General features: G+C 43.8%; 1 protein-coding gene across 1 annotated transcript in view; it reads right to left on the bottom strand.

Moving 5' to 3' along the window:
* Positions 1-17,148, bottom strand: part of NUBPL (nucleotide binding protein-like) — a 120,870-nt gene extending 103,722 nt beyond the window's left edge. Inside the window, exons 1-3 of the mRNA XM_015415189.1 lie at positions 16,839-17,148; positions 15,482-15,629; positions 7,821-7,855 (exon numbers count right to left, since the gene is read on the bottom strand). Coding sequence (XP_015270675.1) covers positions 7,821-7,855; positions 15,482-15,629; positions 16,839-16,976 — 321 coding nt within the window. The 5' untranslated portion in view covers positions 16,977-17,148. The remainder of the gene's footprint in view (positions 1-7,820; positions 7,856-15,481; positions 15,630-16,838) is intronic.
* Between the last annotated feature and the right edge of the window lie 8,559 nt (positions 17,149-25,707).

Genomic DNA, 25,707 nt, shown 5'->3' with positions numbered 1-25,707 from the left:
TGTGAATTAGGATTGCTAGCCCCCAGATCCTGGAAACGGTTCACCCATTTTGGGGGGTTTCAATCTGCCCCAAGCCAGCTGGCCGGTGGGGGAGGCCTTACCCTCAAGAGCAACCAACCACCTGGCCACCCCTCTCCCTCCCCTCCTGCCCAATTTAAAGGACTTCAGATTATCAGCAGGTACTACGTGGCCCACCAACCAGCGGGAGGGCAAGCCACGTGGTCCCCACCGATTAGCTGACCCCTTTAAGTTGGGCAGGAGGGGAGGGAGAGCGGTGGCTGCGTGGGTGGTCGCTCTTGGGGGTGGGGCTTGGAGGCATTTCCACCTACCCCCGGAATGCCCTCAAAGCCCCCCACTGGAGCGAGGAGGGGACCTGGCAACCCTAGTCTGGATGTTACTTAAAGGCCCATTAGGAATAAAACCTACAGTTAAAAATAAGTAATTATGAGATCATTTAGATCTCTTTTCTCTTGTGTGCCCTTGTACATCCCCTCCAATTCAGACAAACTCCAATGTATAAGTCTAGATTAAATTTATAACCCAGAAAAGCACATACAGTAAGAGTAACGTATATATTTCTCAATTAATGAGTAGGTTTCCCTGATGCTAACACTTGTTAGCAGTATACTATCTCACACTATAACATCTGTACAATGCTGATTTACAGTAAAAGTTTGTGAAACTGTGTAAATACAGCAGTCAGCCCACATCTGCTACTAAGAAATGGCTACATAGTTTTTCCATCAAACAGGAATAATCTGGAATCTTTGCCAGAATTGTGATAACATACCTTCTTTCAAAAAGACCTGTACAGAGAAATTCTATCAAGGTACACTGAGCCCATGCAGTAGAGAGCAAAGTTGTTATGGAAGGCTACGCTCACAACCTCCATGCATAGACCATATGCCTTGTGACCATAAATGTTTTATATGCTAGTATGTGTCGCAGTGCGCGGAATGCTGGCTGGCACGTCAGTGCCCAAAGGGAGATAGAGTACCCACAGAATACTGGAGTCCAGAACTTAGGTGCAAAGACAGTGAATTTATTCACACTCAGCCACCACCTATATACAGTTCTCAGTGTCAAAGTGCTCCGCTGCAATTGATTCATGTGAGGGAAAAATATCACTGTACACTCTGTACATTTATACAACCTCTGGCCAATCAGCACACAGCTGATGCAATCCTCCTGCAATACCTTTAGTGCCAGGCTGGACTGCCTCAAACCAGTTATGGCCAGCCTCCTTGCAGTCACATGCTACCTCTAGCTGTCACTTTACTTTGACACTAGATCAAACTCATCTAGGCCAGCCTTACCATTACTGCACATACTCTCAGTCCTTACAAGGTACCCTGCAAAGTAGGCTATTGTTGTTATGGGGGGTGACTAAATGGAATCCCTGCCACCATCTGATAGTTGGTGGCAGAAGTAAGATTTGACCCAAGAACTCCCCAGATTACTCTTCATACCCTTAGCCATGATGCTCTAATAACCTTCTCCAAACATATCTTCAAGATTAATTGAGTCAATGCACTTTCAGATCTATACTCTGCCATGAAATTTACTGGATGACACTGAAGCAGTCAGTGGTGTGTATCCTATCACATGTGGATTTCATGGACTTCCCTTCTGTAACAGCCCACTAAGCCCCACCAAATTCTGTTCCTGAGTATTAGCAGAGACAGCAAAGGGAGCAAAATGGAGGTCTGTACAGTGTGGGCGGGGGGGGGAGAGAAATCAGGAGAAATCTCTGCGCCCTCTTCTGCAAAATAAAAATGCTGTTCCAGCAGAGAAACTGTGTGTTTGGGAATGTGTGACTGTCTCTCACAGGATTATTGCAAGGATAAAATGTGGGACAGGGATATACCCTGAGCTTCTTGGAGAAAGAGTGAAATAAAAGTCACAGTTTCTATAGAAAACTTTGCATGGCTCCATGTTTCCAGAATACCATTTTAATGAAGTAAATAATGAACTGAAGAACAACAGACTGTGGAACTAAGGGCACAGAAGCAGACGTATTACTGTTAATCAAGAAGATTCTTTGCTACTGTGCTAAATCTCTTTTTTGTGTCTATTGTAAACCTATTGCAATATCACCAGGCATTAATTATGAAATATTTTATCTGTGAATTTGCCAGGTGACTCCCATTAGTGTCAATCATGCAATTAATTCAAATACACACATTTAAAAAATTTATTTCCATATAAAACATTAATGCCACATCTGCTACTCCTAAACTGTTTCTCCCCCTTTTATTTCCTGCAAGCTGGATGGATTATCAACAACCTGGAACTTTTTACTGCAGTTCTAAAGCTATCTGTTGAACCCATGAGGTGCACTTTAACCCCACATCAGCTTCAATTTAATATTATGGTTTTTTTGCTGAAAGTACTGGCATGATTTTTATGGGTTTTGCATTATACTTATCAAACATCAGCAAAAGGAAGTATGACAACTTGGATTACTACGTACTCATCCTGTATTCATCATATAGGCCTAGCTAATGTAGCCTAGAAGGGTAAGACTGGGAGTTATAATGGCCCAACAGGAAGCCAGGCTGAGTTGTCTCTGCAGTGGTAAAAGCCATCCCTGTGAGGGTTGCTCAGCTCAGAGGAGCTAATAACAGCTATCGGTTCACCCACTGCCTCCTCCTGCACTGCCTCCAAACTGGCAGCAACAGTGAAGGAAGAATCAGGAGAGCCAATACATATTGTTGGTATCACTTGCCAGGTCCAAGTCAAGTGGTCCCTGGAACACTGGAAAAGCTACTGGGGTTTGGCTCTGCTTGCTCCTGGGTTCCAGTAGTGCTCCAGATTAGTGGTCGACCAGAAACATTCCAGGTCACCCTCACAGTCTACTGGCTATGAGACTGATCTGTCAGCCAGGGAGCCCATTGTTCAAATGCCATCTCTGTCACAAACAAACTTGCTAGGTGGCCTTAGACAAGATGTTATTTCTCAGCCTCAGAAACCCAATGGAATAATATACAGTTGTAATAATGTTCACATACCTTACAAGATTGTTGTTGTTGATATAATTTGTGAAATGCTTCATATATATATAAAATGTGCCACATAAATACTAAGGATTATCATATATTATAGTACTGCCATATTATTCAATTATATCTGGAGAAGTTATACACATAGAAAGGGCAACTAGTAAACGTTTCCACAGGCCTGAGAGCTTTGCCCTAAAAAGGCAAAAAAATATGTATTTATTATTTATTTATTTATTACAGTCAGCTTCTATACCGCTCAGACCCGAAGGTCTCAGAGTGGTTCACAATTGTGCTGCAAGCGCAGATTGGTCCTATTCTATGGCCACATTATTGAAGGGTGGGGATGCCTACCAGCACCCGGGTGGGTTCGCTGTTTCTCCTCGGCAGTCTTCTGGGTCAGCCAGCGCCTGTGTCAGTCCTTCCCCGGCGGTGGTCTTCCGGCGCGTGGCCCGCGGAGGAGTGGCTCTGCTCTGTCCGTCTCCGGCTCCGCTGCGCCTGCGCCACCCACACTGCCGTGCGTTTCTTTGTTGCTCCGCCTCCCCCGTCGACGGACGGGCACCGGGTACTGGGCGCAGTTGTTTCCCTCGGCCACCAGGGATCGCCGTGTCGCGTCGCCGCACCACTGCTGCCATCATCGCCGTCGCCACAGATGCCGCCGCCATTGCTGGTCTCCTCGCCGCCGCTGCCGCCACCGAACTCCGCCACGTCCCCACATGGAGGAGGGTGCCCCCTACCCTTCTAAGGGTAGGTACCCATTTATCTACTTGTAATTTATTTAACTTTCGAACCACTGGGTGGGCGGGAGCTAGGACTAGGGCCGGGTAATCACTCTCTGGGTGAAGAAGTACTTCTTTTTATCTGTTCTAACCAATTTCATTGAGTGCCCACGAGTTTGGTATTGTGAGAAACGGAGAAAAGTACTTCTTTCTCAACCTGCTCTATCCCATGCATAATCTTAGAAACCTCAATCATGTCACCCCTCAGCTGTTGTTTCTCCAAGCTAAAGAGCCCCAAGCGAACCGCTGGGTGGGCGGGAGCTAGGACTAGGGCCGGGTGCTCACCCCGGCCGCGGTGGGTCTCGAACAGCCATAGGGCTGTTCGCTATGATGTTACAGGCAAGCGTTGTTATTGCTTGCGCCACCACTCCCTTACATAATCACATTGTGGCTGTGAGCCTTTTAAAAAAAAAGACACACATGCAATCAAACTTGTGATAGATTAAATCACTAAAAATATTTATACATTTACTTTGCATAAGTAATTACCCATTATCAAGTTGTAGTGACAGGTCAGGGCAAAACACGACACAAAACTAGGGAGTGAAGTCTCACTGTCCAGGGTAACAAGCCACCAAGAGCCCCTCTAATTAACCCTCAGCTGAGAAACCTAAAGACAGAGTCTCCAGCCCTACTGGATGTTAATCAAAAAATCAACCCTGCATGGTAGGACACTTGCAAGTTCAGTTCCAAAAACAATTACTTTGGTAGCTGTAGCCAAAAAACAGGTCAAGGTGCTGATTTTAGATTGAAGCCCCAAAACCCAAATAACACCACAGAAATATAATTAATAATTTAATTATTTGTTTTAACCATGTGATTTAATTACTTATTTTAATTTTTGATTATTTATTTTTGTATTGTGTGTGTGTGTGTGTGGAAGTCATGATCAAGCTGGCCGGAGTCACGCTGGGGAAGAGGTAGGGCGGCGGCTGCCCCGCTGAGAAGCTGGGCGGACTTCCCTCGAACAACCAGTCTCAGGGTGCTCGAACCATAAAAAATTCTCATAGACCAGGGTCAGCCCTGCTTATCTTGTGAGATCGGGCTTGCCTGGGCTATACAGATCAGGGCAATTATTTTAGTTTATTAAAAGAAGTGTGAAAAAAGTGTACCCATATAAGAGCAGTGCAAAGCAAGGAAGAAAACAGAAAATTCAGACAGCTAGGGTGGTCCTCTGATGTTACCTGCCAAACACTGACTCCAAGTAAAATTTCAAAGTCCAAAGTCCAAGAGTAGATATTCCAGCTAACCCAGTCAAAATGATGAACCAAATGATAGATGTCTAGAAGAGATAACCAAATGGGGTACAAACTAGATGAATGATCTTCCTTTATGCCAGACTGCTCTTGTCTCAGGGCCAGCGTGGAGGGGGTTTGTTGCGTGCCAGACTAGAAAACATTTTCGCGAGGAGGCCAGAGCACAGGACTTTGCGGATTTGTCCTGGCTGCGATCGGGAGCTCGTAGCCAGCCTGATTTTGGCTGACCAATCAGGTATGTTGCCCAGGGGTAGTTTCGTAGAAAAAGAGCTAGGGGAACTCATTAGCATAACTTATTAGCATATGCCACACCCCCTGACATGCCCGGCGGTAGACCTGCAAGGCCGGCGGGAGTGTGAGGAAGCCCCGCCAAGGCCCTCCCTGGCCCCAGGCAGGCAGGGGTGGGGAGAGGCGGGGAGAAAGCAACTTACCCTCCCTCTTCTCCTGCCTCCTCCTGCCTGAATGAGGGCCGGAAGAGGGGCAGCCGGAAGCAAGGGGCAGGGCTTCGTCATGTGCCCCGCCCCCCCGCACCTCACCCAGGGGAACTGCAATCCCCCACGATCCCCCCCGAATCGACCTCTGGTGTTGCCAAGAAATATGACCACCCACTCCTGTAGCAGTACATGCTCAAAGTCAAGCAACTCTTCCCCCTGCCCCACCCAGGAGTCCTTGTACTAGCAATATAGAATGTGAGGGCAAAACTCCTTCCTGGTCCCTGGCCTTGCATTTCCTAGGCCCTATGATCTCATCTGCACCTGTGCTTAGGTTGCCGCATCCCTTGAAGCAGGCGGTGGGGGATGGGGTGTACACTTACCAGGAGGGGAAGGGACACTAGAAATTAACATGATGAGCCTATGTGACCCGGAAGTGGTTTAGGCACATCGGGGGGGGGACACTCTGGTTTTTGGGCAAAACTATGGAGTAGAATTAGCTTCTACCATAGAGTTTTGCCCAAAAAACAAAGGGTTGGCCCCCCCACATCCACAATGTGACTACATCACTTCTGGGTGTCACAGGTGGTCACGTAGGCACATCACATTAATTTCTGGTGTTCCTCCCTCGGGGGGGGGGAATTCCCCACCAGCACCAGCAAGTTAGCCAGTAGCAGAGAGGTGGAGGTGGAAAGTGGGAGACCCCCACCCCCACCGGGGGGTCTGGCATCCCTACCTGGGTCTAACTCCATTCTATTCCTTATCTCCCTTGAAACTGCAAGTCATTAAGTTCCAGAGAGAAGCCTTCTATAATTTTACTAGGCCCTAAAGTTAAAGATGTGAAGGCTCGAGAAAAAACTGGAAAAATTCAGAAAAAACGCACTCCCGCCGGCCTTGCAGGTTCACTGCCGGGCCCCTGATGTCAGAGGGCGTGGCATATGCTAATGAGTTATGCTAATGAGTTCCCCTAGCTCTTTTTCTACAAAACGACCCCTGATTTCTATCCTGAGGTAAAGTGCCAGAAAGCATGTGACTTCCAGCTTAACACTATGACAATGGAAAGTTGGGAAGGACAAAGGTCAAATGGCTCAGGCATAACCCAAGCTGAGTGGCGCCCAGGGCTCTGCAAGCTGGTTCTGAAGGAGGCCCTACCAATGACACCAATGATGTGGGCTCTGTGACGACCCCTTTACTGGGGAGGTCTGGTTTCCCTTTAAAGTGTTCTTTAGGTTTTATTTTATTATGTGTATCCGGCTGCCACCAGGCTTTCCAAACCTTTATGCTTTACTATTTCTATCACAGGGTAGGTGGATCGAGGGTTTAAGCTTTCGAGGAACTATGTGGTCTGAGGAAGGATTCTTTCCAGAGCTGGTATACTTGAATGAAATAGGATTTATTTAAAGAAAGCATAAATACGAGGGTAGAACCATGTAACTAGTAAAGTAGGTATAACACACAGTCTGCTCCCTACTGACAGGGATTTTTCCTTAGGTAACTTTGTAACACTTTTTCCTTCATGTCCATAAAATCTTTACTGTTTCCTAGACACTCAGCTTCAGCTTATAACTGCTTCAACACAGAACTGCTTGTCACTTTCTTTCAGACACAGCACTTAACTCTCATATCACACACAAGAAGGTCTCTCCTTCAGACCCCAGAACTAAACTCATCCCACACAGGGATGCTTTACTCTTCTCCCAGTCAAAGAACTTAACTGACTTTCAACTGTCATCTCCCTAACCAACACTCTTGACTGACATATCTGCTCATCCACACAGAATCATTTCCAAAACCCCTCCCACTCTCTGTCACTCACCACTCACACCACTTGCCTGTTTCAATCACACTAGACTATCACACAGGCATGCAACCAAACTTTTAAAGACACATACACACAGTTAAACATGAAATCATTACAGTCATATTTTATGTTCCTAAAGTAACAGAATGACTTTCGATCTGGAAAAGAAAAAAGAAGTGCTAATGTAGCTTTTTTCCCCAATTTTTCCGAAAATTTCCATTTTTTTTTCCGAGGAAAAAACCAGAAAAAAACTGGGGTTTTTTTCCGACCTTCAAAATTTCTGGAAATTTTACATCTCTACCTAAAGTTTTGAAAAGCCAAGAATTGGCTAGAAAAAGGCCAGTTTCTTGAAACGCATCATCACAGAATTTAGCAATCCTGCGATTTGGCAAGCATCCTGGAAAAACTGATTAATAATTCTCATAGATATCACCAGAATTTTTAAAGTTAAACTGCCACACTGCATCCTCCAGAATGTTTTAAAATATCTGTTGCTACAAGCCAATTATTCAAAATTTTACAAATATAAAAATAATAATTATAAATGAACTTACCAGATCATTTGCTGCCAATGCAAGAGCTACATTTACTGTAAAAGAAAAAGGGTGAAAGGGGGTAGAATTAATTGAACAGAAATCTATTTATTATGGGGGGAAAACAATGGCTGAGCTACAATTTAAAACGTAAGGTTTTAAAACATGTGCCAAATAATATCTTGCAAAGTATACTCTAAAATGCTTTAAGCATGTTAATCAATAATGTAATATGATGGAATCTTATCATAATTTACTGTCAAACCAAACTCACATATTTATAGAAATGGGAGAAGTTCTTTCATTGTGATATTTCAGATCAAGAATGGCATCCAGTATTTAAATTTGCATTTGACAGCTAGTGAATGCCATGAATTTGTCTAGTGATCTTTAAAGCTGCATAAGCTAGTGAATTCCTTAAACTAATTCTGAATTTGTATGGACTGGTACTTTGTTTTGCATCTCCAGTATTTACTGTCCATCCATGTCATTATGTGACTCTGAGATCTAGTATTATAAGAAGGAAGAAAAAAATATTCTCACTGTACGAACCTTTGCCATGCACCTTTGACTGACTTTTTAAATTGGAGAAAGTGACTCAAAGCCACTCCATTTCTGAGAGAAGATGCTCTACTCCTATGATCATTTTGATTACTCTTGTCTGTAACTTTTCTAGCTCTATCTGTTTTGAGATGGGGTGACCAGAACAGCATACTCTAAAAACAGCCACAGCACAGATCTACCTAGGACATTACAATAATGTCTGTTGGACTTCTCTTCACAGAAACCATGCTGATTCATACTCAGTAGGGCTTGTTTCTCCATAAACCTGAATGATGCTTGTATCTTTAATACTCTTTCTACTACTTTATCTGGAACAGATGTTAGCTAACTGGCCTATAATTTCTTAGCCTCTCTCTGGATCCCTTAAAAAAAATGGTGTCCCTGTGCTGCACAGCTGTGCTGCTTGCAAAGTATCCCTAAATATATCCCTAAACCTGTGGCTAGCTCTCCAGTTTCCTGTTGTAGCCAATTAAAGTAATAAGTCTTAGCTATTAGCAAAGAGTGTGTGACTCAGCTACTACAGTGATTCAACAATGCTGGTGATTAAAAGGAAGGATTAAATTTAGCCATATTTGTCTGTCTTTCCCTATATATTTAGTCAGTCTCACAATCTGCTTGATTATCCTATTCTGTTCTGCCATGTAACTTCTGTAACAAGATCTTCCTCTGGCACAAACTATTCCTTTTGTATTAATCTCAGAAGAATTTGTTTACATTTAATCTGTAAAGCAAATTGCCCTTGTTTAGATAAAACTGAATTTGCTTTCATCTATCAGTCATGACGGAGCCTCCATGTTCACAAGCAGCGAAGCACCTCTGAACATAGGGCTGCCAAGTGGGGGCGGGTGGGCGGGTAAACCCCCGCTTTGGAGGCCCGATTTCCGCCGCCGCGGAATCGGGCCCCAGGGGGAACTCCGCCCCCCGAAGCACATCGTCACAGGAAGTGACGTGCACGTCGACCAAGTTGGGGGCGTGGCCCGGATCAGGGAGGGAAAACTCTATGGTTTTCCCTCCCACGATTGTGGCCATGCCCTCAACGTGGTGGACGTTGCACGTCACTTCCTGTGATGTGCTGGCGGCACGCACGCGCATCCAGTAACAGCTCCCGGAGCCGGCCAAGTCTCCCCCACCGGTATTTTGGACTTGGGAACCCTATCTGAACATCAGTTGCTGAGCAAGGAATCAACAACAGGAGGCTGTACTCTTTGTTTCTTGCCTGAGGATGTATCACAATATTGGCCACTGTGTGAAACTGTATACTGGACTGAGCCTGCTTTGCGGGGAGGGCGGGGTACAAATTAAATAAATAAAAATAAATAAATAAATGGACCTTTGTTGTGACCCACTGATATCAATGGAAAACAAAGACTATAATAATGCATAGTACTCAAGAAAGCTAAACACCCCCCAGTTCCGTCTTGAAAATCCTGGTACAAACACACAAACATAGCCAGGGGTCTATATATCAATTTGTGAGCTTGTATGTCAGTCGCTCAGCTCACAATTTTTCCCCTTAATATGTTTGTTTTAGGGTACTTATTTAACTTTTTTACACCAGAGTGTGTGTGTGAGAGAGAGTTATGTTCTAGCTACACCAGGGTTCCCCAACATGGTGTCCATGGGTACCACAGCACCCACAAATACTTCCCTTGGACTCGCCAAACTTTACAGAAAGTAGGCAGGGCCTTTGTAAGGCAGAGCTTGTTAATGGCTGCCCTCATTCAAATGAAAGGATTTTCCCCTGGAGGATCAGAAGGATTAATTAACACCCAGGCTTTCCATTCCCCCTACAGGCCTTCTCATCAGGAGGTGTGAGGTATTCCATATAAATCAACCTTCTCCAGAAGCCATTTTGGATTTGGCTGTACCTCCTATGGAAAACCCCGCCCCAGAGGTCCGTTCCTCGCCGCCGGCGGATCAGGCCCCAGGGGGAACCCCACCCCGACATGCACGTCACCCGGAAGTGACGCAACCACGCCGGGCACGCTGGGGGCGGGGCCATAGTCATCCGAGGGAAAACTCCACGCACTCCAGCCGCCAGCCGGGAGTCCCCCGCTGTGGCTCAAAAAGTACTTGGCAACCCTAATTAGGGGGCACTCACTACCTCCTCTAAAAATTCCAAATGAGTCCATGCGCTATTTTCCTATATTGTACTTATTTTTTTAAAAAATCAGTCACCAATCCATACAATCACCTAACCTCCTAGTTTCAAAATCAGTGGATAGACCACTGTTATTTCAGAGCAGACATTTGTAAAACATGCTATTGAGGAATAATAGTGGTTTAAGAGCAAAAGCAGCCTTTGAGTTTATAATTACACTTATCAGCTACCTACTTGTTTAATTACTAAAATCTGTTTCTTCATAGTAAACCTAGAAAGTGCTTCTTAAGTTACTTTACAAAATGGAAAAGTACTTTAAAAATCAATACTGATTTAGAAGAATGGAAGTGGATTTGGAATTCTGCAATACCTAACATTTCTGTGAGTGTGTGTGTATAAATATATGGTATCAATGTTAGTGGTGTGGCTTGTCTATGGCAGAATTTTAACTTTTTGTCACATTAAAAATACAGTCCTTTTAGACATTCATAATTCAGTTTGTTAATTAAATATTGGACTGTAATACATGCCTTGATTCAACAGTTATTCTGCCGAGTTATATAAAAGAACATGTTGGCCATTCAGGAGTAGAATTGTTCTTGGTCTTACTGCTGCTAAACTGGCAGTAGAACAGAAAACAATATGCAGAGACTTAGGAATGAATGGAATAAAGGGACAGATCATCCTGTTATGTCAAAGCAATGGAATATGGTTTTAAACTTTATACCAGCTGTTTCTGTGGATCTCAAGCTGTGACTCATTCAGCAAAAAAATATGTTTAGTATATATCGGACACCACAGTGCCTTTTTAGTAAAAGGCTAAATAAAGTGTCTAATTGCTAGAATAGTAACTTTAAGAACACAAGAAGAGCCCTGCTGGACCTTAACAATGGTCCATCTAGTCCAGTCTCACACAGTAGCCAACCAGTTCCACTGGACAGTCAACAACAAGGCAGAGGCCTTCCTCTGATGTTGCCTCCTGGCTCTGGGATTCAGAGGTTTTAGTGCCTATGAATGTGGAGGTTCCCCTCAGTCACCATTGTTAGTAGCCATTGAGACTTATCCTTCATTAATCTACCTAATCTCCTTTTAAAACCTGTTATTCCTCTGGCCATCACCACTTCTGGCAGCAAATTCCATATTTTAATCACTCTCTATGTAAAGTAGTGTTTCCTTTGGTCTGTCCTGAACCTACTGCCCATCAGCATCACTGGATGCCCTTCAGTTCTAGTTTTTCTTGAGAGAGAGAGAGGAATTTCTCTTTGTCAACTCTCTCCATTCCATGCATAATTTTATAAACCTCTTATCATGTCCCCCCTTAATCATCTCTTCTAAACTTGGAAGTCCCAGACTCTTCAGCCTTTCCTCATAGGGAAGGCTGATCCAACCCCCTAATCATCTTGGTTGCCCTATTCTGTACCTTTTCTGCTCTGCAATGTCCTTTTTTAGGGTTGCCAGATCCTTTGTTCTCACCAGCTGGGAGTGTGAAGGAGTTTTCTGGGAGTGGGGGGTCAGGGCGATGACACCACATGCAACATCTCCAATGTGATGACATCACACGGAAGTGACATCATCACAACGGGGAAACACATTTTAAAATAGACAGCAGCTGCACAAGTATACACATCATCCCTACCACCCCCCGAATATATTCCAAAATTGGATTTTCAGGTGTTCTGGTTATACTGGATACTCTGAGCCTTCAGTTTTCTTGCGGTGTTCTGTCCTCTTCACATGGCCACTCCCATCCATGCGCTCCCTCCAGACTCCTGCCTAGATCTCTTCCCTTCAGATTTTTCTAGACCAAAACCCTTGCTCAGGTCACCTCATAGCTTTCATAAACTCTTACCAGAGAACTCTAGACCTCCCATATTATATAGTTCTGAAGCCCTTCTAACCAAAGAAACTTCTTCATTCTGGACAGGTAATCTAATCCTCTGCTTTTCCTGTTACCCATTCCTTGCCTGTCTCCCTAAACTTCTATCATGAATTTACACAGGGTAATCAGTATCCTTACCTTATTGCAAGCATTCTGGTACCTGGTGCTATATGCATACTTTAATATTGTTCTGGCTGCATGAGTGTATTTTTATTCCTGCTCAATAAAACACTATCCATTACAACATTCTGGATTCTCACTGATCTATTCCAACTTGACTAGCAGCTTCATCCCTTTGTTTAAACAACCCTTTAAAAGTGTTTGTCTGCCATCATCGCTGTTATGCCAAGTGCTAAAAAGCAGCAAATCCCACAGAAAAGGAGCAAGAGATGGGTTTCTCTCTTATGTGCAACTTCAAATAGTTTGAATTTAGACCCAGTTAAGCAACAGGACTTATTCAGATTAGGCTGCCCTGGTCTCCCACTCTTCCAGCCTTAAACCCCACTCCCTACCACTGCATCAGAATGCGGGGGGGGGGGTGATCTAGGATCACAGCAATGTGCCATGTCACTTCTGGCACAAAACCAGCAATGACATCACTGCTTCAAGGCGAGGCTCTAGGATTCACCTTTTATCACCTTATCACAATGATGTCACTTAAAGTTTCATGCCAGAAGTGACATCATGAATCAGAGCAACATCGAATATTTTGTCCCAATCCCCCAAATACTCCCACTGGAGTGCCAGTATCAGTTGGCAACCCTAATGCAGAACTTATACTTAGTACACACGTGTCTTTCAAACCATACATAGTAACAATATGAACGTATTCTATACTTGTGCATGGGAATTTGTTTAGTTTCTTTAGTTTTCCAAATTCTTTACAAAGAATACTGTTACACTGTTGGGTTGTTTTGCATGGATTTGTTTTATTATTGTTTCTTTATTGTTATTTTGTTTTCATAAGTCTATGTTGCTATTATTTTCCATCAGTTCTACTGAAACTGAAACCCCCATCCAAACTGGACATAGCCATATCCCACTCCATAGACTACATGTATGTAAGCCACGTGGCTAGAGAGAAAGGCAACAGCAATAATGAAAGAAAACAAAATGAAATAAAATTATGGTGTTTTTTGTTACAGGCTAACAAAATGCCCCATTAATTATGAAACATCCCATTTTTGTCATTCATAACAAAATAAATGCACAAGTCTAATGTACTCGGTGTGTTTACATACACAGTGTATTTTAGAAAGACCGCTATTCCAATGTACTAGTTCATGTACGTATATTGAAGCTGTATCTTTGTTATGTTATCTGAATATACTATAGGTACAGCCCTTTCATTCACGGAAAACAATCCTAACGAACTGACAGGTGCATGGATCATATAATGTGTACCCATATATTGATAAATAGTCATTACTGCAGCTAGCCTATCCCACTGCAGTAGAATAAACAGATTGATTTTACAAGGATGTCAAGATACAATACAAGGCATAAAGTTTTGCATGAAAAAATATGCTTGCTGAACAGTTCTAATTTTAAGCAACCACAGAAAGGTGAATATTATTATGAGCAGGGCTTTTTTTTCTGGGGGAACACACTGGAACATAGTTCCAGAACCTCTTCGACAAAATTCTTTTAAAAATGTTTAAAAGTTCACGAATTTTCATAATGCAGATTAAAAACTTCTTTCCCTCTTGAGAGTTCCAGCTCCTCTTTTTTTAAAAAAAACCCTCACCCCTGATAATAAGGAAATAAAATTTATGAAGATCCCAAAATTGTATCTCTTTTATTACTTTTTATTTAACAATCCACCTTTTCATGTTTTGGCACCACAGAAAATGAACTAAAAGTGTGGATCTGGGTTTTAGCACAATCCTAAACAGTTATACCCTTCTAAATCCATAGTTCAGGACTGCAGTCTTAATCTATTCTTTTCAGTACACAAACATCAGGAAAAAATGTTTATTTAAATATCCTCAGAGTTGAAGTGCTGCTTTCATTTCAAATACAATGTGACAGATCTGTAAACTCATAAGAAAATATAATCACAGCCTGACACACAAGTTACTTTAACTAGAAAAGGCTAGTGAGTAGTTCTTAAACTAACATGGAGACTACAAAATTCAACTTGTGACAAAGAAGAAACTGCTTAAATGTGGTTATGCCCTCTCACAATGCAATCCCTCCAAAACGAAAACCTTTCTGTTGCATAAACAAAAAAACCCAAACTGTTGACTATTATTTTTGTTTGTATAATAAAGTAAACACTGAAATCCAAACAGTTCTGAAAATTTGTGGACCAATTTAAATCAATTAAATCAGCTCTCTTCTCGGAATAACTCTAGGAGCAAGCCTAAACATTTCTGCTTTGAAGTAAGTACCCTTTTGTTCCATGAAACCATCCTTAGAACTGCAATCTCGTTAACTCCACTCAGTTTCAAGTTTGCATTAGGGGTGCAAGCCAGCCCCCCCCATGGAGATGGGGGTTCCCCACCGGCAGACCCCACCCTTTTGCTGCCAATCAGATAGCCAGCAGGGAGACTTACCAGGAGAGAGGGGGAGGTCCAGGCTACATCACTGGTGATATGGCAAGGTCACTTTCAGCATCACATTGGCAATGTTCAGGCAATACTCTGGTATTTGGGCAAAAATTCTATGGCTGAAGCCATTTTTACCACAGAGTTTTTGCCCAAATACCAGAGCATTGCCCTGATGTCACACAGTGTGATGATGTCACTTCTGGCACATGCTCGAACTGACATCGTTGGCGCCAAGACCTCCCTCTCGGTAAGTCCCCCCATCCCCCACAGGATGCCAGGAGGGACCTGACAACCCGAGTTTGTATACATAATCCAGAAGCCATCCCAAACTATGCCAGGTTCAAACTGATTTTGCTAAAACAGCATATATACTAAAGTGCTGATTAGATGTAGGAAAAGCTTACAGAACTTAATAAGTCTGAAGTTGTTATTGCACAGATAAGAACATACAAAATGTACTTCTTTTAATTCACCATATTCAAACATATTTGCTGTCATGCAACTATATTTTAAAAAGAAATAAAGGTGTGCAATCTAATAATCTACAGGCAAAACAGGAACAACATAATCAATAAAGGAGACTTACCTGCAGTTGTTGATTTTCCAACACCTCCTTTTCCAGAAGCTATTACTAACACTTGCTTAACTCCTTCAATTGGCTTTTGTTTTGGTAATCCTCTAGACATGATTTTGTTCCGTTCATCTTTTCGGAGCGCATCATTCATATCAGATGACTTTTAAAAAGATAAATTAATTGGTTATTAATTCATTGTTTTGCATTTCTTTTAAAAATGCTCAAATCTTGCAAAATAAGATATCACATGACTGAGCCCTTACCAAGGTTATAGAAAACTACCTGGCCTTGGTTAGATCTTAGCAAGACTGCTGCTGCACATGGTATCACTGTTTGTATATGCTTGTAAATCAAGATGAACACGGTATACCAAAACAAAACGTAAGAGCAGGATTCTAGAAACAATGCACTGGAACAGAAAGTTTTTTGACTCCACCCCCCAAGGTTGTGTGTATGAATGCCCAGTACACTAAAATATTATATGTCAAATTACTAAGGTCTAAATATTGCATGGGCTATGCATTATCTAAAAGTTTGGCTACCAGCCTCCAGGTAAGAATCCTGGAGATCTCCTAACTGTAGAGATCAGTTCCCTGGATAAAACAGCTGCTTCAAAAGTCAGACGCTATGGTATTATTTTTCCTGCTGAAGTCCTTCCCTTCCCCAAATCCTGCTCTCCCCAGGCTTCATCCCCAAATCTCCAGGAATTTCCCAACCCAGAGCTGGCAGCCCTATAAAAACCAAAGCTTTTTTGTTACAATAATGAAACACTTCAGCATTACTTCCACAAGTGTTCTGAAGTGTCAAGTGCTCTGAAGCAGGGCCAGGATTGTGTTTGTCTCAAGGTTCATACCCAGATAATACTTTATAGATTTAAGAGCAGTACAGAATGAGGAATTACAGAGGACCAGTTAAAGTATCAGTCTGGGGCTGTGAAAATATGAGTTCAATTTACAGTCAGCCAGGAAACTCAGCAAGTAACCACGATCCAATCACTCCCTCTAAGAGCAGCATGCCTCACAGGGTTGTCAATAGGATAAATGGTCCCTGGACGTAGCAACGGTAAACGAGAACAGGAGAAGCCCTTCTACGCTCATTAACTATTTTATTGCTGCTTTTGTTGCTTGCTTGGGGACCGACCCAGCATAACTGCAATATAGCCCAGCTATCAAAAAGAGTCTCCAGTTCTCTTCATTTGCTCCCAGGTCCAAGGAAACCTATCTAGGAAACAGCCAAGGGGCACCGTGACAGGGAGGGCCATGGAATCAATCCCTCCCGACAATGGCATCTTCCTGCCCCTCTGAAAGTCTTTCCTCCCGCCCATCCACAAAAGTCCCAGATTAAATATGGCTCTCCGCGCGTCACTTACCCGAAAGCGACCGGAGAAACGCGAGTTCACGGCTCCTCCCCAGGACGGAGAAAGCCATCGCAGGGCTGCCCTCCTCCCCGTACCGCCTCCGCAGACGACTGTGGGTCGCAGAGCCCAGGCACAAACCCGAGCCACCATCGCAGCCCCTCTCCGAGCGCCCGGCGCGGGGAGATGGCGCCACTTAGCCACGCCTCAGCCCAGCCCTTCTTCCTCAGGCATGGGCCGGCTCGGGAGGGAGGTGGCGGGGCTGCTCTGGAGCGTCGGGGCTTCTGGCGTTTCTCTGTGCTGAGGTTACGAGTTCTCCTCAGCGCTTGTGAATACACTCAGCCGAAGAAAAGCTCCGCATGCGTACAAAGAAAGGGGGGGGGGGGAAGCCGGCTGTTTTTTATTTGGAAGCTGCGCCTCTGACTAGGTAGCGCTGTTATTTTTTTCTCCCTGTCTACCGTTGATAGATTTGGAGTCCAGAAGCCTAAGCCTTCCCCAGTATACTGGGGACATCACACCTGGGAGGTGGAATTTGCCCCGAGTCCAACCCCGGGGCTCAGGGAGGCGAAGGAAAGTTTGGGGAGCCCCCAAGGCCATTGCAGCTGCTGCCACAGCACAGCTGCCATAACTTTTTAAAGATCCCCCAAGGAGAGCTGGAGAGCCAGAATGACCTCTAGCAGCAAGTTATGGCCACTGGCGCTCGGGCATCACACGGGAGAGGTGGAATTTGCCCCTAGGAGTCCGCAGCCATAACTTTTTAAAGATCCCCCAAGGAGAGCTGGAGAGCCAGAATGACCTCTAGCAGCAAGTTATGGCCACTGGCGCTCGGGCATCACACGGGAGAGGTGGAATTTGCCCCTAGGAGTCCGCAGCCATAACTTTTTAAAGAGCCCCCAAGGAGAGCTCCAGGAGTCAGAATAACCTCGGACAGAAGTGGAATTTGCCCCTATGAGTCCAAGGCCACCACCCCCCAGGTTCAGGGAGGCGGATGAACGTTTCACCCCGCCCCCCTGCCGCCGTGGCCATTGCAGCGGACGCCGACAGCGTCGGCGGCCATAACTTTTTAAAGAGCCCCCAAGGAGAGCTCGGGGAGCCAGAATGATCTCTCACGTGTGATGTCCAAGCGGACATCACACGCGAGAGGTGGAATTTGTCCCTACAAGTCCAAGCCCACCATCAAGGCTCAGGGAGGCGAAGGAACGTTTCGCCCCGCCCCCCTCCCCGCCGCGGCCATTGCATAAGGGTCACCCCAAACACAACATCAAATCACATATCATGTCCACAATAACAGCTTGAACCATAGAAATCATGGATCCACAGCTTTGTGGCAACACCATGAAGCCAAAACATGGTTCTGGAGCGTGGATCCTCGAGGGTTTTGCAATTGGTCACCCCAAACACAACATCAAATCACATATCATGTCCACGGGAATAGCTTGAACCACTGTGGATCCATTATTTCTGTGGTGTGTTTCAAGTTGCTCCTGTGGACATGATATGTGATTTGATCCATACTCCAGATCCATCTTTTTGCAGAATGGTGTTGCCACTAAGCTGTGGATCCGTGATTTTTGCAGTTCTAGCCGTTGGTATGGACATGTTATGTGATTAGATGGTGTGTTTGGGGTGCCCCATTGCAAAAACCTTGAGGATCCATGAGGATCCGTGCTCCAGAACCATGTTTTTGCAGAATGGTGTTGCCATAGAAATGTTATTCTTGTGGTTTGAGCTGTTGCCATAAAGATGTTATTTGATTAGATGGCGTGTTTGGGGTGCCCCATTGCAAAAGCCTAATCACATATCATGTCCACGGGAATAGCTTGAACCACTGTGGATCCATTATTTCTGTGGTTCAAGCTGATCCTGTGGACATGATATGTGATTTGATCCATACTCCAGATCCATCTTTTTGCAGAATGGTGTTGCCACTAAGCTGTGGATCCGTGATTTTTGCAGTTCTAGCCGTTGGTATGGACATGTTATGTGATTAGATGGTGTGTTTGGGGTGCCCCATTGCAAAAACCTTGAGGATCCATGAGGATCCGTGCTCCAGAACCATGTTTTTGCAGAATGGTGTTGCCATAGAAATGTTATTCTTGTGGTTTGAGCTGTTGCCATAAAGATGTTATTTGATTAGATGGCGTGTTTGGGGTGCCCCATTGCAAAAGCCTTGAGGATCCATGAGGATCCTTGCTTCAAAACCATGTTGTGGCTTCATGGTGTTGCCACGAAGCCATGGATCCATGACTTTTCTGGTTCAAGCTGTGACCATGGACATGTTATGTGATTTGATGTTGTGTTTGGGGTGACCCATTGCAAAAACCCCGAGGATCCATGAGGATCCGTGCTCCAGAACTATATTTTTGGAGAATGGTGTTGCCACGAATCTGTGAATTCATGATTTTTATGGTTCAAGCTGTTGTCATGGTCATGATATGTGATTTCATGGTGCGTTTTGAGTGACCCAACGCAGAAATACTGAGGATCCATGCTTCAGAACCATGTTTTTGCAGCATGGTGTTGCCACGAAACTGGGGACCCATGAATACTGTGGTGTAAGTAGAGGCCATGGACATGGTATAGGATTTAATAGTATGTTTGGGGTGTCCATGAGGATCCATGCTCCAGAACCATGTTTTTGCAGCATGGTGTCACCACTAAGCCATGAAGACATGATTTCTGTGGTGCATTCTGTGGCCATGGACAAGATTTGTGATTTGATGGTGATGTTTTGGTGACCCAATGCAAAAATCATAAGGATACCTGAGGATCCGCGCTTCGGAACCATGTTTTTGCAGCATGATGTTGCCACGAACCCGTGGCACTGTGATTTCTGTGGTGCAGTCTGTGGCCATGGGCATGATATGGGATTTAATTTTTTGTTTGGGGTGTTCCGATACAAAAAACCCAAGCATCCATGAGGATCCGTGCTTCAGAATCATGTTTTTGCAGAATGCTGTCACCACGAAGCCGTGGATCTGTGATTTTTTATGGTGCAAGCTGTGGACGTGGATGTGTTATGTGATTTGATGGTGTGTTTGGGGTGTCCCAGTTGAAAAACCCTGAGGATCCATGAGGATCCATGCTCCAAACCCATGTTTTTGCAGTTTTGTGGTCCCACAAATTCGTGGGGGCATGATTTTTGTAGTGCTTCCTATAGTCTAAGACATGGTCTACACTATGATGTTGGTTTTATTTCATTCCAGCGTAGAAATCATATGAATTCATGAGGCTCCATCCTTTGGAATCATGTTTTTGCGGTGTAGTGGTGCCACGAATCTGTGGGAGCATGATTTTTGTGGTGTCCCCTATAGACTAACACATGGCCTACAATATGATGGTGGTTTTATTTCATTTCAATGTAAAAATCATATGAATTCATGAGGTAGATCCGACTTTTACCCTTTTCCCATTATAAGCATTTAAAATCAATAGTTATAGCTACTGGTGCAAATTCTGACCCATTAATAGTGATTGTTATGGCCGGTCGCTGGCAGATGGGTGGCCAGTAGGTAGGAGACAGCAACCTCTGGGAAGCCATATGTGGACACCCACTGCCTCAACCAAAAGCCTGGCGGAACAGCTCCATCTTGAAGGCCCTGCGGAATTGAGTAAGATCCCGCAGGGCCCTGATCTCGATGCGGGGTATGTTCCACCAGGTTGGGGGCCAGGGCAGAAAAGGCCCTGGCCCTGGTCGAGGCTAAATGGACGTATTTTGGGCCAGGGACCACCAGGAGATGTTGATTACTAGAGTGTAATGCTCTTTGAGGCACATATGGGAAGAGGCAGTCCCTTAGATACGTTGGTCCCAGGCCGTATAAGGCTTTGAAGGTTATTACCAACACCTTGAAGCGGATCCGGTACTCAACTGGTAACCAGTGCAGCTGGCAAAGCACATGCCGAACGTGAGCCCGCACAGGTGTTGATGTCAGCAGGCGTGCCGCTGCATTTTGTACCAGCTGTAATTATTATTTAAATTATTAAAATGTGTGGCTGTCACCATGCCACAATTTAAAAAACCCAAACATGGTTACCCTCCAAAGGCCCTCCAAACCCTCTAAACAATTCAGCTTTGCATGCCCTGTGGAAACTAAACAAGTCCAACAGGACATGGGTATCCGAGTGCACTGGACAAGGTAGGGCCACAACTGAGAAGGCCGTTCCCCTGGTGATAGTTAACTCTGCCATCATGGGCTGGGCCAAGCACCTGCAAGAGGGACCCAGATGCTGACTAAAGGGGGTGAGGGGGTTACAGTCCCATAGGTATTAGGGTCCCAGAACGTTATTAGGGCCTGAATTTCTGCTATCAAAAGCAGTTGTAGCTCAAGGTAAAACCTGGGGCGTGGCCTGTCCCTAGCTCTCTCTGTATACCACACATCGTTCCCCCTTCTCCATTAAGCCTCACAACAAACCCATGAGGTAAGTCATAGCTTAATCCCTTCAGTCTTTTTGTTTGTGTGAGTGCCTTTTTATTTGCACAAATCTTCTCTGGTACTCTGGAGTGTCTGCAGCTTTAGTATCTTTGTGTATCCAGCTGGGCTACTCTAGCAAGACACTTCCATGGCAACAGGTTTTTCAAGATCCCTGCCTGCTGTTTTACATTTTTTCCCTCTTCAGATAAAGAATTTCCATGTAAGAAAATGTGTGGTTTGCCAAATCTGCGGAATCACTTGCATTTTTATGCACTGAGATTATCTAGGTTAGGCAAAACCTAATGTACAAATTCACCTTTAGAGCGTGACATTGTCCTCATAATAGGCTTCTCCTAGACAATCTCACATTCTTTTGTACCCGTGACCTACAGCTGTATCAATTTTGTTGGAAATGTCTCCCATCTTTAATCCCTGCTCCCCTCCTCTCAAAAAGGTATGTGGTATTTGACGGAAGGGCATTAAAAGGCTTCACCACAGTTACTTACATATGCAAGGCTTCCCAGGCATTTTAATTTGTTCTTGATAAGCATGCCCTGATACAGGTGTCTAACCACTTGGCACCAGTCCCATAACAGGGTCATAGGTATTCAGGTTATGGCAGGCTCCTGGAGCACGTGTTAGATGTTCTTTCTGGAAAAAAAATTTCCAGAAAGAACATGTGCTTTAAGCATGTCCTCTCTTCCCCTTTCAGGCTAATAAGTGATCTCAGTTCTAAATCCTAATACATTCATGTAGATTCGAATGCCCCACACCAGAAAAGTACTCACAGTCTTATGGCAATGTCCATGTCATCACTTTGAATGCTTAAAATATAGGGGAATTTCACATTATCCGTTTTAAGCTGTTTAAGACATTATTGTACCGTCTTGGAGTAAACCGGTACAGGGCTGCCATGTCACACAGCCTTTCCCCTACCTGTAAGGAGACGTCTCTGAAGCGGTTTGGCATTTCAGACTGCACCACTTTGTTTTCCTGCCGTTTTTCGCCTGCGTGGGTGATCTCTGTCTTCTTTTTTTTTGAACATTTGTTAGAGTGCTATACTGCTATAGCGCTATAACAAAACACCAAAACAGTGACCCCATTGGAATGCCTGGACTCCACTGGGATACATGAGATTGGTTTGTTTTGTGCTCACAGAGTTTCACTGGGGAAAGGTTTCCTCGGGGGGGGGGGGGGGCAGGCTTGTACAACTCCAATTTTTTCCTTTGAGGTGCCTGGGTGGGTGCATGATCCAGAATTTCCATTTATCTTCTGAAATAAAAGTTTGTCCTGTGTTTAAATCATAACCCTCAGATTCTCCTGTGTGGTCTTAATTCTGCCCTGGTATTCTAACAATCTAGGGTTCTCTGGTCATTACTGCCTAAAGAAATGGGGTGGGGGTTGGGGGGTTATCTGACTAAACTCTTCCTAGGAAACCACAGTAGAGGTAGACACATATCAAGGGATATATCACTTACTGACAACCTGCCTATGTTGCAGCCGCATTGTTTTAGTTTTAGTGTGGCATTCTTCTGGTGTCCTGTCATGCCCACATTTGGCCATCTCCAAAGAAATGAAGCCGAAAGCGAGGTCGGAAGACCAATTATGAACATGAGTCAGTTTTAAAGCGTTTTGAAAGGGAAAAGATAGCTCCTCACCCCACCCTACTGAACGGGAAAAAGGCGAGCAGTGCAGGGACCCCTCCCAGGCGCATGAACTTTTGAGCGATTGAGGGGGGAGTGGAAGAAAATATGAAGAAAAATGTCTAGAAGTACTTACCAAAGCAAGTCTAAGCGTTTAAATGCACATTCAGAGACTTTTTAAAAGTTTGCAAAAGTAAACAAGTAACAAAGATGGCGGGGAAGACGGACAAAGAAAAACTTTTGAAATTGAAAGGGACTGAGCCCAAAACCGGAAGTAACCAGTGAGTTGGCAGACTATAGCAGAATCCATGCGCCCCCTGCTAGAACAGCTGAATAACTTCAAGAAATAGATGTCAACAGTGACTCAATGTATCACCTCGCAGCAAACTCAGATAAATGAGACACTGCAAATAATGAAGCAAAATCTTGAGAAGGTGAAAGAAGTGGACGCAACTACCCAAAAGGTGAAGAAAAAAGTGCAAAAATTGGAAAGGAAGCAAATTTCTACAGAAGATCAGCTGTTGCAATTACAAATGGAAAAAGCTAACATGATTCTTCGCTTCCAGGGCATGCCGGAGAACAAGGGAGAGAATCTTAAAGAAATGATGAGTGAAATGCTGGCCCCAGTGACAGAGATGAAGGCGGAATCGTTGTGAAGCGATATGGATGTGCTCTACAGATCATATTCAGGCTATATAAAGAAAAATAATCTGCCTGGGGAAATTGTTGTAAGATTCTCCAAGAGGCATATGAGGGATGCAATCCTGAAAGCAGTTTCTGGAGTACCCCTGAAAGTGGGAGAGAATGTCATCAGAGTCTTGAAAGACATTCCATTTGAAATAAGACAACAGAGAAAGAAATACAAAGACCTTGTTCTTTTTCTTCAGACAAATTCAATTGGATACAGATGGGTAACTCCAGAAGGCATCATCTTCAAAATCAAAAGTGGAAGGATAGTAGGGATCCCTCTATCTCAGCTTGGCAAAATAGGATATGGGACTGCTTTATAATTGCTAAATTGACTGATAAAATCCTACGAGAAACACATACCACCTATAAATCACGACTGTTTCATACTTGGGCACCAATCCTAGACTACCTGAAGTCGCAAGCTGTGATTCCTGCTACGGCCGATAATTTGGACCTGATAAATCTCTGATTAGCCTCATGTTAGGTCTACAGTCTGTTCTGTGGAGTGTAATTATAGTAATTTATTCAGTTAGATCCTTGTTGTTTTATAAAGTAGCTAATATGAACCTTTTTTTAATTATGGGGGGGGGTGAGGGGAACCCGGGGGATTGTTGAAGTTATTTTAATGTAAATTTTTCATATTTTTAAATTTTTTTAAATTTTTTTAAAAAATCTTCAAAATCAAGGATAAAAAAAGAAAAGATTGACTCTGTCCTGAAAGCTCGGGAATTTCTAAGGGACCAGCTGGGAGAGCCAGTGGAGGAGAAGAAAGGAGAGATGGACAGTAAGTCCAGTGGTGAGCTGGACTCAGGTTCTTCCAGAGAGGACTCTCTCTCAGAGCAAGGGGCAGCAGCCCCTAAAAGTCCTTATAAGTTGCGGAAGAGACGTGGAAAGGAGAAGTAAGGCTGAAGGACTCTGAATTGTGCCTTTGAGAACTGGGAAATGGGATGAATGGGGGTACTTGTTTAACACAGTTAAAGTTTAAGACTTAAAGAAAAAAGTTACTATAATTATGTGACTCAGTTTATAATGGTAGAAACGAAGTGAAGACTTGATGTAGTTAAGCGGGTTGGAGATCTCCTCTTGGGATTTTAGTTAGTAGTGGGTATCTTTCTTTGTCCGGAAAATGTAGTTCCCCCTTCCTTTTTCTGTTATAGTTTTGTAGTCTTATAAAAAAAAAATCCCCTCCGGGGTCTCAAAAAAAAAGTTGGAAGGGGCCCAAAGACCATCCAGTCCAACTCCCTGCACCATGCAGGATGACCTAAAGTATTATCCCTGACAAATAATTGTCCAATCTGTGCTTAAACACCTCCAAGGAGGGAGAACCCACAACATCCCAGAGCAGCAGATTCCACCACTGAACTTCCCTTATGTTAACTGCCCTTATTATATATATATATATACACACACACACACAAGTTCACATTTTTGAACAGATTCAAATGCGTTCAAATGCATGCAGGCATTCAAATTCACATGAATACACGCTTATGAAGTATAACACAAAATTCCAGAGATTACTGCAGTGGTAAATAGAACATTACACATCTAGTACCATCCTGACATTTCCTGTTCTGTTTCCCACCCAGTTTTCTCTTCTTGCCACTGCTACATGCATGTGTACACACATAATGTATACAGCTATGTGAATATCCGCCTATCCTCATGGGCTAGGAAAGATGTGAATTAGGCTAGAGTGCTTGCTCCAGCAGCAGACCTTTTGGGGGTGGATTTGAAAGGGATGATAAGGTATCCGTAGACCTCTCCCTTATTTTAGCAAGGCTTGAAGATGCCTAGCTTCAAAATAAATCCAAAATTTGCTATGGAGACTGCTCTGTAGTATTATCTACAATATAATTTGGGAAGGATGGAGTAATGGGTATGTGAATCCAAAATCCTACAGTGTGGAACTTTTTGCTTCTCAGAGCCACTTTTCACATCACGTGTTCTCTTTTTTTTCATTGTAATGTAAGTGTCCTGTTTTGAAATAACAAATAGTAGTAGTAACAGATGTCAAGCACTGCTAAGTGATAGTTTTTCTCCTCTATTAGAGCCACAATGTTGTTCCAGTTTTTACTTTGATTTAATTGAATGGTTTTCATCATGCTCCCTCTAATGGGAAATAGTAGAATAGCACTC

The sequence above is a fragment of the Gekko japonicus genome, unplaced genomic scaffold (genome assembly GCF_001447785.1).
Source record: "Gekko japonicus isolate JY-2015 unplaced genomic scaffold, Gekko_japonicus_V1.1 scaffold83, whole genome shotgun sequence".
Lineage (NCBI taxonomy): Eukaryota > Metazoa > Chordata > Lepidosauria > Squamata > Gekkonidae > Gekko > Gekko japonicus.
This window is presented reverse-complemented; position numbering and strand designations above follow the sequence as displayed.